This window comes from Taudactylus pleione, unplaced genomic scaffold (genome assembly GCF_031769625.1).
Source record: "Taudactylus pleione unplaced genomic scaffold, aTauple2 ptg000464l, whole genome shotgun sequence".
Lineage (NCBI taxonomy): Eukaryota > Metazoa > Chordata > Amphibia > Anura > Myobatrachidae > Taudactylus > Taudactylus pleione.
The window spans coordinates 1,088,334-1,100,387 of NW_028284866.1; the positions used below are offsets into that span (position 1 = coordinate 1,088,334).

The 12,054-nt window shown below is 48.0% G+C and overlaps 1 protein-coding gene across 2 annotated transcripts in view; it reads right to left on the minus strand.

Annotated features, from left to right (window-relative positions):
• Positions 1–12,054, minus strand: part of SLF2 (SMC5/6 complex localization factor 2) — a 76,226-nt gene that overhangs the window by 19,228 nt on the left and 44,944 nt on the right. For both annotated transcript variants that reach the window (XM_088448697.1, XM_088448698.1), the window contains exons 13-14: positions 246–422; positions 61–158 (exon numbers count right to left, since the gene is read on the minus strand). In XM_088448697.1, the coding sequence (XP_088304823.1) occupies positions 61–158; positions 246–422 (275 nt within the window). The remainder of the gene's footprint in view (positions 1–60; positions 159–245; positions 423–12,054) is intronic.

Genomic DNA, 12,054 nt, shown 5'->3' on the forward strand with positions numbered 1-12,054 from the left:
TGTTTTTGAAATAACGTTCTCCACCATTAGAAGAAAAACATACCAGCAGAAAATTCTTACCTTCCACGCGTTTCACTAGCAGGAACGAGCTGCAGCAGTTTAATAAAGTTGTGATGGTGACTGGAAAGTTTGCTTACTGCAAAACACAGTTCAGGCATCTAAATGACATACAAAAGGAAACAATCTGTAATATGGCAAACCTGATTCAGTCAGTGAAGTATATACAATATTTAATTTTCACTTACTATTTTGTCCCATTCCTCAATATTCTGAAGCAGGTTTTCTAGAAGACCATGCAAATCCACCACAGGAAAATCTTTCATTTCTTTTTCCAAGTGTATCTTCAAGAGCATGACTATGAGTGCAAGGATTTCCTGGTCAAAGAAGCTTTTTGAGTTGACAGTCGTGCAAAAGCCTACAAACTAATTAAAAAAAAAAAATCAGACCAAAACAAAAGTTCATCAAAGGTTATACATACAGCACAAGCATACTCTACAGGGCTTTAAGTTTGGGAAGAAACTTAAATAGGTATTAACGCAGACAAGTAGATAAGACGGCAATGCAAGTAAATGTGTTAGAAACATTGAAAGCTGTGGATAGCTTGGAACATATTTTAGTAAGTGTGGTAAAATGAGAATTCTGCTTTTTTTATTATTATTTTTAAGGTATTTTTTATATTATTTTTCAGGGTCACACAAAAGGATAAACCAGAATACTAAAATGGGAATTATAGCAGGTTCTCCAGTGTTCCCAGATCTTATTAAAAACTCAAAAGTCACCTATGTATTGCAGCCACATATTCCATGCAATAAGATACTATAATCAGTTGATACGAAATATCCAATCGGCCCCAAATTGATAGGTAGCAGATAAGGCAGAGCTCGTCAAATCCTGGGGGTCAGGTCGCCATGGCGACTATACTTTGTTGCCTGGCAACCAGATTTTTCAGGGAGGGGGGATTGGAGGAAGCAGTGCCCCAGCGGAGATTCATGGGCTGCCATTTCACAGGAGTGCATGCAATAGCAGTGTTTCCTGCACCGACTCCTCTGCCTGCGCTGACACTGCTCTCTCCTGCTGTCCGGCTGCATAGACCTCTGGTATGAGGTTCTATGCATGGCCGGGGATTGTGGCTGGGAGGGTAGCGATGTGGCCACCGGGGACAGGGGGAGGTGATTTGCCCAAGGGGGGAAGGTGGGGTAGTGGCACAGAAGTGGTTAACCCCCCGTGCTGCGGCGCCATATTCAAAGGGCGCTTGGCGCCATGTTTTAAATGTATTAAGGGCGCTAGGCGCTGGGTGTTTAAAAAAATAGTGTGTTTTATTGCTGCCGCGGCCAGGCCCTCTCTGTGGCCACGGCAGCACGGAGTGTTAACCCCCATCATTTCCGGTGGCTGCGGTAATGGGGGACCATGAGGCCGAGCCGCTGCAACCGGGACAAGTGTCCCGGACTGCAGGGCTATGTGGTACACAGAGGGACCGGGGAAGCTGGTTTCCCTATGTGGTACTGTGCGCTGACGCTGGGGACCGGGAGCCTAGCTCCCGGCGCCCCCAGCTCCACAGCGCAGAGATGCAGAAGGGGGCTGTGTGCCGGCTGCTGGGGAGCGGGAGCTTAGCTTAGTACATCCCGCCCTCAACATTTTAATTGCATCAGGTAGGCTGATGATTGACAGTCCTCAGGACAGGGTAGTACTTGTTTAGTAGTCACCATGAAGAATGAGAGAGTGTGGCTTGTGTGGTCTTTCTTCTATGTTTTCTACATACATACATACATACATACAGATATCTCAAGCTAATCTTGGGGAAGATGTATTAATAGCGGTACGTTAAGTCACGCTATATTGCTTCCTGCTTTGCCTTTTTACCGAGGCGAAGCAGGAAGCACTGTGAGATGTATGAAAATCTCATTGGCCGCAGCGGGGGAGTGTTAACTCCGCCCTACGGCGATCCCTGCCTAAGTGCGCTGTCTCAGTCCCGGCCGGCTCCACCGAGCAAGTATCGCGAGTTCCCGCATGCAGCCCTGGCTCCGGCAACCACCGCAGCAGGGACAGCGCTGTCCCAGCTGTGGGTATAGGGCATCACCAAGCTGCCTGTCAATAGCGATAGCTGCAGCGGGCGGAACAGACAGGCGAACTGACCGTTCATACATAGCCCAGGGTGTCGGAGCTGCTATCTTTCCTGTCATTTTTCCAGCCAAACCCCCAGATCATACAATCGGGAAGAAGTAGTATCAGCGCACATAACATGCACTGATGTCACTTCGACTCTTCATACATCCCCCCCCCTTGTCCCTTAGAACTTTCATTTTATGGTTCAGGCAGCTGACCCATACTGCAATTAATGCATTTATTAAAATGCAGTGTTAATATCCATACATCTATGAGGCTTTTAAGCATATTTGAAGACTAACACTCATTCATGATGTACCCTGAACAGGTAAAATGCAAAAAATATGATTATCGTTTCAAGCCTTTATAACGGGAAAATGTAGGTTTCCTCCTGCAGACAAATCAGTGACTGATGCTTGTTGTGGAGACACAAATGGTGTGTAACTTTGACCCATCTATGATGCAGGGCACTAAAGGAAGAGCTGACCATTCTCTATGGCACCTAAAAGCCTCAAGAAATCTTTAAATATCTGCAGCAGGGGGGGAAAAAGACTGATGGATGTTGCAAAGAAAAACTATAAAATAGGAAAGAAGGAATGCATAAAGCAAAACAGATGACTGGGGAATTTTGCACAATTCTACCGTAACCAGCAAGAGGCCGCTCTATAAATTTGTTCTATCTAAGCTCCAAGGCAATTTGAAAGTAATGCTACCTACACAGGTTGACACACAAACTCGGCTTTGAAAAAAGCAGTGGCCGCTGCATTGTAGTACTGTGCATGCTGATTGAGAGACTAATGCTTGGTATGCAGCATGGACCCCCCCCAGTCACTGCCTGCATCGGTAGGTATGTATGCACTTACTGATACCGGGTCACGGCACTGTCGAGGTCATGCTGGGTGCACAGAGTCTAGTGTGTACCCTGCACAAGTCATGCACAGATACACAAAAGTGTCACATATCAAATTAAACAGCACAGTCTCCTGCTGAGTCGTAGCCGCATTGTTACACATTTTCGTCAACAAAGACGAAAAAAAAAAAAAAAAAAAGATGCCGGCGCTAGCAGATTCTCACAGGACCAGGCGCCCCAAAAGAGCCTGTTTTACGCGACTGCAACAATGACAAGTGAGGACTATCATCAGATGTTATGTTCTTGTACACTGATTAGGACCAATGAGAAGCCAAAGAAGAGTTACTGAAATTGGAAGTGTGCACTCTGGAACAGTTGCTGGTGTTCTTAATAGGGATCTGATATGGGCGCTAAATGTCTGAAGTTACAAACACAGTGAATACATTATGAGAACTGGGAGTAAGTTATTGATGAAAAGGCACATCTTATGTTGTAGCACCAATAGTGTCTTGATACAGAACAGATGACTGTGTGGTCTTAGAGCATTTTAATGGTAGACTAGAAGAGCAGTGTATTTTTTGTTCTGTCCCACCTCGCTGGAAACACAGAACAATCTGTTTAGGAGGAAAGATCTATATTAGAACCCTCTCCGACATCCAAGTGCAAATCAAGGCAGGAGAGGTGGGTGACTGACTGGGCCTGCTTGAAGTTTAGTACCATCAAGTTGTAACAATCCAAGGAGGTTCAAATAGCAACTGCAATGCAATTTTATGGCTATGCAACGCCAAGATAGAGGGTTTGTTTATTTTTTTACTTATGAACATTTAGGGTTAAGAAAAACTCAAGTAATCCAAGGAAGTCCGAGTCATAATGCAGTGCACCAAGGGGAGCACCCAATAAAAAGAGACAGAAAATGAAAAAACACTAGCACTGTCCTGAGTAACAAGAGACGGTAAAGGAACAAAGGAAAACCTAAATGAAACAAATGAAAATCAAACATTAAACATAAACCACTTCCCTGAAATGCAAATAACAAGAGATATGGTAAGAACTTACCTTTGTTATCTCTGTTTCTACGAAGTCCATAGGGTCCACAGGGTTGACCTTGGGGTATAGGTTGGGAACCAAATCCGGGCACCACGCAGTTAAAGCTTTTAGCTCCCAGGATGCACTTGGGTCCACTCTCCCTATAACCCCACCCCCCAGCCAGAGGCACCTCAGTTTGTAAGTAGCCAAAGGCCGGAGGAGGAGAGAAAAAGAGAGAGAAAACTGGAACACTCTAGAACCATACTCACAGAAAAGGAGACGGGAAACCGGTGACCAGTAACACAGCCCATATGAAGCCAGGTGCGTCAGGGCGGGCGCCCTGTGGACCCTATGGACTTCGTAGAAACAGAGATAACAAAGGTAAGTTCTTACCATATCTCTTGTTTTCTACTTCAGGGTCCATAGGGGGTCCACAGGGTTGACCTTGGGGATGTCCCAAAGCAGTTCAACCAAGGGTGGGGACGCTCCTGTGCTGAGAGGAGAATCCGTCGCCAAAAAGGAAGCATCCTGAGAGGCAAAGGAAACCAATGCCTAGAACCTTAAAAAAGGTTTGGACAGAAGACCACGTGGACACCTAGTAAGGCAAAACAGCCGAGGCGCCACAACGAGCCGCCCACGAGGGTTACATGACCCGAGAAAAAACAAGCCTCAACGACAGAAATGCCTACCTATGGGTAGGCCCCTGAGGAAGACATACGAGGCCATCCAGCCAACATTTCATTATAGGCCGGCCATCGTTTCCTGTGAAAACCAGAAACCGCAGACCACCAATAAGGAGTCCGATTACCATAAGGAACTTGAACGGATCATATAAAGCCAAAGAGGCCGGACCACAGTCAATGAGGCCACACCAGCCGAGAAGACTGGGGACTGAATGGCCGTACCATAAGTTCCAGAATAATATGGAACCTAAAAACCACTCTAAGAAGAAATACAGGGCGAGAGCAACTCACACCCTGACATGATGCCCTCCAGAAGAGGGAGCCACATGAGAACGCTCCCAATTCAGACACTCTCCTGGTTGATTTAAACACCCTGAGAGAGAGAGAGCTTAAACAATAGACCATGTAATGGCTATCACAACCAGCAGTTCCATTGACTGTCCCCGGACGGAACAAAGAACCACTACTAACTCCCCAGGAGTCCCTAGGGAGGACAAGTGGAGGCATAATCCAGAAAACACTCCAAAGGATGAACTGGATACCAGAGCGGAGCAATTCCATATCTTAACCATACCGACAGTGTAGAGATCCGCACTGTCAGGAAGGCCAGGCCAAGGGTGAAACCCAAGCCAGCCGGAAGGAATGCCAGAATATCTGAAAATCCTGGACACCGGAGGATCGTATCGACAGGTACGATACCATAAGAATTATGTGTGCCACAGTCCGTGGCAGATCCCAGCAAAGTCTGGCCTATCTGCTCTAAACATCTCAATGAAGACAGAGCCAGGGAAGCCCTAGGACCACAGTAGGGGCGCAGTCAAAGACAAACGATCCAGGTCCAGGGAAAAACAAGGACCCTGAGACAACAGGTCCAGATAGTGAAGCAGTAGGAACGGAGTATCGATGAGGAGACTCCGAAAATCTCAGTACCAGTGATGTCTGGGACGAACTGGAGCCCCCAGAAGGAAAGCCCCTCCGTCTCGAATTAAACTTCCGAAGACCTCGAGGAAGAAGGGAGACCGGAGGACACAGGTACACAAAGTGGAAGGACCACTTCACTGACAAAGAGTCACTGAAGGTAGCTTCAGTACTCCTGGAGCTGGACTGTAACACCGGTAATGTGTGATCAAGTCAGAAGGCCATGAGGATCAATCCCCTCAGGGAGGCCCCCTCTGCTCACCAGGAGTTGAAACCTCTCTTGGAGAAGAGACTAGTCCCCGGGATGCACGTCGCAACAGCTGAGGAAGCCCGCTTCCCAATGGAGAGCTCCGGGAATAAACACTGCAGAGTTGGCCAGGAGAAGACCCTTGGACTATGCCAGAATGGATGACATACCTGACATTGCCACCCAACTACCAGTGTTGCCTAGATGGAAGTCACTGTTGTGACACTGTCGGACTGAACCTATTCAGGTTTACCGTGACATATGGGTTAGGCCAGAGTGAAGGTCCAAGACAGCCTAAAGTATCAACAAGTTAAGTGGCAGGACAGAAACGACAGACGTCCAACTGCCCCGAAACGAATGCGGACCAGACACTGTCTGTAGCAAAGAACACCCTGGACGAGATGGCCATAGCCACCCGGACAGAGACCAACTCGCCTCTGGAGAAAGTATCATCGTTCGAACATCGATCCGATGGGAAAAACTCGATCCATCTGGAGGGGAGTCAATTATGGCAAGGTCTGGAATGGAACTGAGCACATTCCACCCTACCAAAAGGTAGACACTCTGGTAGACCGCGCATCACAAAGAGTAATGACATATGTCGAATGCGTAGATATCCGCACACTCCAAGTTGAAGAGTGGAGATCTTGTCTTACGCCAGAAAAATTCTCAGAGTCTGAGAATCCAGCAGTGCTCCCAGATGAAGAAAACCCTGTGAGGGATGTAGGGAGGACTTTTTCTCCGTTGACTAATTATCTGTGCCGAGAAGAAGCCACGGTTATCCTGACCTGGCGGTAAAGTACCTTGGTGATCCTGCTAAAAGCAGGAGACCGTCCAGAGAAAGGAGCATTCGGATACCCTGAACAGGTGAACTGTCAGAAAATCCATAAGGCTGGTAAACCCCGGTGGAGTTGAGGACAGTCCCAAAAGGCAGAGCCCGAAACTTACAAGTGTTGCTGTGGCACAGCAAACCTGAACCCCTGCTGATGAGATGGCTCTGTACGTACCCGTAGGTACGTATCCTGAATACTCAGATATACCCTAAAATCCCCAGGTTCCAAACGTCGGATGATGGAGCATGGACGATTCCACCTGAGTCCAGGCACCGTTGGAATCGGATTCAGGGATTTGAGACAGAGTATAGGCAAATGAGGACCAGTCGGTCACCGCCCCAGAAAGAAAGTAGAACAACCAGTCCCTCACTGAGATAGTGAGGTTGGCCGAAATAGCTCTGCTTACCACAAAGACTGTATAGCTTTCTGGGATTGTAAGGCCCTGATCAGGTCTGAAGAAGGGCCCCTGTAACAATGCCTGTGAGGAGGCTGCCTGAGCAATGAGAGTACCTCACTCTGGAAATTCCCCAGATGTAGACCTGTCCCGTCAGGCTGAGGGTATATCCTCAGGTGTAGAAACAGGGTCGTCCGGAAGTCCATGACTGCTCGGTACTGGATATGGTGGCCCCCATGGAGGCCGACAGCCTAGGAAAAAACAGGCCTTTAGGAGGGGAAAAACGTCACAAAAGCATCACCATGCGATGGCCATGGTAGGACGGGCAACAGGCCCTGAAAACGAGTACATTGATTTCAGGCAAAGTTACCACCTACGGATCCGTAAAATCCGTCCAGGCCGGGATGGGAGGCGTATTAATGCCTGTAACCCGATGATTAACATACAAATCCATCCCAGAAGGGGATTTCCATGACTTGTGAGGACCCTCAGGGAATGGGAAACAGGAGGCCTTTGTGACTCCTCGTATCTGGCGACAGCCAGACTCCCGCTATGAGATCCACCCGCTGGGCAGAAAACAGGAGATGTATGATACAGGTGCAGGATCGACATTCTCTATATCCAGAATGAACCTGGCTACCAGCCCCAAAGCAGGGATAATAATACTTGAAATCGGCTCCCCCCATGTGAGAGGGAAAGAGCCGAATATACCATCCAGTTCACGGCAGAGCCACTGGTCAGTAACCACAGGGCATATATCACGCCAATTAGTATTTCTATAAAACAACATCCACCAGGGTGGCCGTTGTGGTAATCCCTGCAAGGGGAATGACAGACCGATGTGGTATCGGAGGTAATTCATGTACTGTGAAAAACCCCGGCGGGGAGCGACAGTCTGTTGCACAGGGGTAAATTGCAAGAAATTGCGAGATACCCCGAGTTCAAAAGGGCAGTATGGTGAAGTAACTCCAAGCGAGTGACGACAATGGGGCCCGCCCGGCGATCCTCAAAGGAGAGGATCCTGAGAAATAAACCGCCCTTTAAGGGGGTCGTGCAAGGGGCCCCGCACCAGATGGTGCCGCATACATAAACCTTTCTGAGTTAAAATCCTCCGCACTAATTCCTGCAGGCTATGACTTGCAGGATCGCAATAATGGGTGCAGTATCGTGTGCAATCTCCTGGTCAGATATATCTGACTATCTTGACGGAAATATTAAGCAGCGCCATACCGGTCCTGACTGACGCTAAGATTAGCTGCAGGGACCCATTATCAGCGTATGCAACTCACAGTTCCATCTAAAATATGGCAACGTGCAGCACGCAACAGTATGTGACAAACCTCACAGATATTAACAAATATATATATGTGAGGTCTCAGAACCACCCCAGGTACACCTGTATTAGGGCAGATAAAGAAAAGGGATAGATATACACTGACAGGTGAGAGAAAAAGCAGACAGTCAGCACTAGCAAAAGTCACATACAATGCAGACATATATATATATATACATACATTTGCATGACATATAATATACTGCACAATGTCGCTACATTCAACTGCCCAGATTCAGTGTCTGGGAAGGCTATAGCGCTGTGTACACTCACCCAAATGGCCAGGTACGCAGGGGGACTGGGCTCACTGACATCCTAAGAGTTCTGCAGCACCACAGAGAGATAATGGCCGCTGGAGACCTCAGAAGAAGCGTGGCCCGCGGAGGAAGCAGCTCAGCGACGCCAGACTGTAGTATTGAAAGGCGCGCTGAGCTGAGGGGAGGAGCCGCTAGACAGGGAAGGCTTCCTCCCCTGGCTAGCAATTAACCCCCCGGGATGCCGGCTCCCGCTGCCGCTATAATCCCTGGTGGGCTAGTGGACACGCGGGGTATGCCTCCATGGAGGGGGAGCCCGCCGCCACCGCTAGCGCCTCCGGTCTGTCCCCAGAGACCGGAGGCATAAGGCTGCATATTCACACGTGGATCACCGCAAGCGGTGACCACGCGACTTACCTGTCCCCGTCGATCCGGCAGCAGCCCAGGGATTCCTCCAGAGCCCGGCTAGTACAGACTCTGGGGTCCCGCTGCGATCCCCAGATCTGTACTGGCGTCGCAGCGCCGGCGGGGTGTAGGAGCGGCAGCTTAGACGTCCATTGGACAGTCTGATGCTGCCGCTCTGAAGAGTAGTAAAAAATAATAAAATAAAACTCTTTTAAGCTTAGGGGCTGCTAAGCAGCCCCCCTGCAGTAACGGTGACCCGACTCCGGCCGGGCACCAACTTAAACTGAGGTGCCTCTGGCTGGGGGGTGGGGTTATAGGGAGAGTGGACCCAAGTGCATCCTGGGAGCTAAAAGCTTTAACTGCGTGGTGCCCGGATTTGGTTCCCAACCTATACCCCAAGGTCAACCCTGTGGACCCCCTATGGACCCTGAAGTAGAAAGATATTGGCTAAAAGTAATTTCCTTGAGAGGATCAACTGTTAAACAGCACAAAATGGGCTGACTGGAAGCTATGCTTCGAGATGCCTTAAAGTTGCTCCCCTTTGAATGCTTTATCTCAACAGATGGTAGCCGTATCTCAGGTGTGGGAGAGAATACAGCCTGCTGGCCACATGTGGCCGGCCAATTGCTCCAGGCCAGCTTTCTTCTACCCCTACAGGGTACCTTCTGCCCCTACAGGGTACCTTCTTCTGGAGTGGGCAGTTGAACCTCTATAGGGAAGCTGCCGCTATCGACAAATCTGCAGCGGAGGACAGTGAGTGGATCGCACAACCACGCACACTGAGACAGCTCGACCACTTGTAGCTCCTGTCTAGACGGTGATCCTGCACTTGGCAAGATCGTTGGTCAGTCCTGTGGATCAGGACTGAAGACACCGATGCCACTCACCAGGTATCATCACATACCCTACTCCTATGACTATTTCCAGCATAAGCAGCTAAAAGGAAACTTGTGTTTACATGCTCCAATCCTCACTTATCTCCCATAATGAAAGGATTTATTGCTGGAGAGCCATTCTTCCAAAATAACCAGCACTGTGTATGTAGAGTTTATATTTGAGTTTATAAGCTCTCTTCACATTATAGTATATATTCATTCAATGTGGATTTCTCATGTGTTTTATATAGTCTTATAGGGTTTTAATAAATCAGTGTATTTTGGTCAACCTGAGCCTGTGCATGAAGTGGTATCTTTTTGATTATGCATTTTATTCTGCCTCTCCACAACCTGCATCGGCCCGATCACGGCTACACTGGCCCAGAAATCTCTTAAGTCTGAATGAGGCTCAGGTATAAGAGGTGAACTCTGAACACATGGCTAGATGAAGCAGGGGTTTGGGCCAGTTTTCTTGATGCTGTGTATGTCCATGGAGACAGGGGACACAGGCAGTTACACAAAAGGCACCCGATAGTCAGTGAGGGGAGTGCAGAATACTTTATCAGAGCAGTATGAGCTAATTAGAGCTTAATTCTAGGTAATATGTTCTATTTACATTGCACAGCTTTTATCATTTATATATATATTGCAGTTTACGGTTATTCTATCTTAATAAAATAAAAAGGATTAATTGCTGTGCTGCTGTTGAAACTATGCAAATATGGCTGATCCTAAGTGTATCTATGTCTACTTTTTTACTTTACAACAGTGTAGTACATTTCTGTGAAAAATACACAACGGGTGTAACAATAAATACCATTTATATTTTTGTTAGTAGGCACAGTAAATATTACATTTTCTGTGCAGCCATCGACAACATACTAGAGCTTGCCAAGTCAATTTCCTGATTCATATGAAAATGGAAAGGGACCTTAGGGTGGAATGACCGTTTTGTCCGCAGTACAGCCCGATCCTCATGGAAAGCAACAAGATTGTGCACCCGTATATTCTGGCAGACAGGTTTTCTGGCATGTAACAGTCTGGATGACTCGGAAAAACCCCTTTACCTTTATATGATGGCTATTTCAGTAGACACACCCGTCAAAGCAAGGTACGTGTTGGAAGGGGCCCTGGCTGAAAAGGTCTGGTCTCAAAGGAAGACGCCAGGGGGTGCCCCCAACAGGACAAATAGATTTGCGTACCAGGATCTCTGAGGTCAATCCAGTGCAACCAGGATAACTCGAACCTCCTCTATCTTTTCCAATACCCTTGGGAGCACTGGTATGGGAGGTAAAAAATAAATTATAGGGTAGGGGCCTCTGGTTCTTACACAATATTTCGCTACCTTCTGGTTCAGCCTGGATGCCATCATGTCGACGTCAAGCTGACCCCACCTGCCCACCAGCTGATGGAAGACTTCAGGGAAGAGAGAGACCATTCCCCCAGATGTGGGGGGCTGAGATAATTGGCCTGCCAATTGTCTACTTCTGGGATGAAAATGGATGGGACAAGACAATCGCCCCATTACCTGATTCAAACCACTCCCTGGTGGTTATTGTACACATCAACATCTGTGGCATTGTCCAACTGGCCTCTAACTGGGCAACTGTGCAAGTGAGATTGGGCTGCAGTGAGAGCATTGCACACTGCCCTCAGCTCAATAGATGTTGATTGATAGAAAAGATTCCTTAATGTCCAATGGCACTAAAAGGTGTTTTGAGAGTCCAGTTTCAAATGGTGAATTGTCTGCCCCTGCTGAGAATGACTGGGAACAGAACTATCTGTGCCTCCACGCCAGCAGACGGGATCCCACCAGGAGATCCCTCGGCTGGGAAGATGACATGTTATCGAGGCCTTCTACAGAATGGGATAAACCATGAACCCAATTAGGTTAATTGGTGGTAGCTATTGGCTGTATCTGGCCTGGATTGTCCGCCTCAGGTGACGACTAGGCAATAGGAAATTGAGATGGAACCGACATATGTTCCTTATTAGCAACAAGCTGCTTAGTAAGCTCTAACATTAATAGAGTTAAGCCAGGGCGACTCTGCTAGGTCGCAAGCGGTCATAGGTCAGACATGCAGCCTCGGCTTCCGCCTCACAAAGAGGCCCCTTGTTCCATTCTGGGACTCG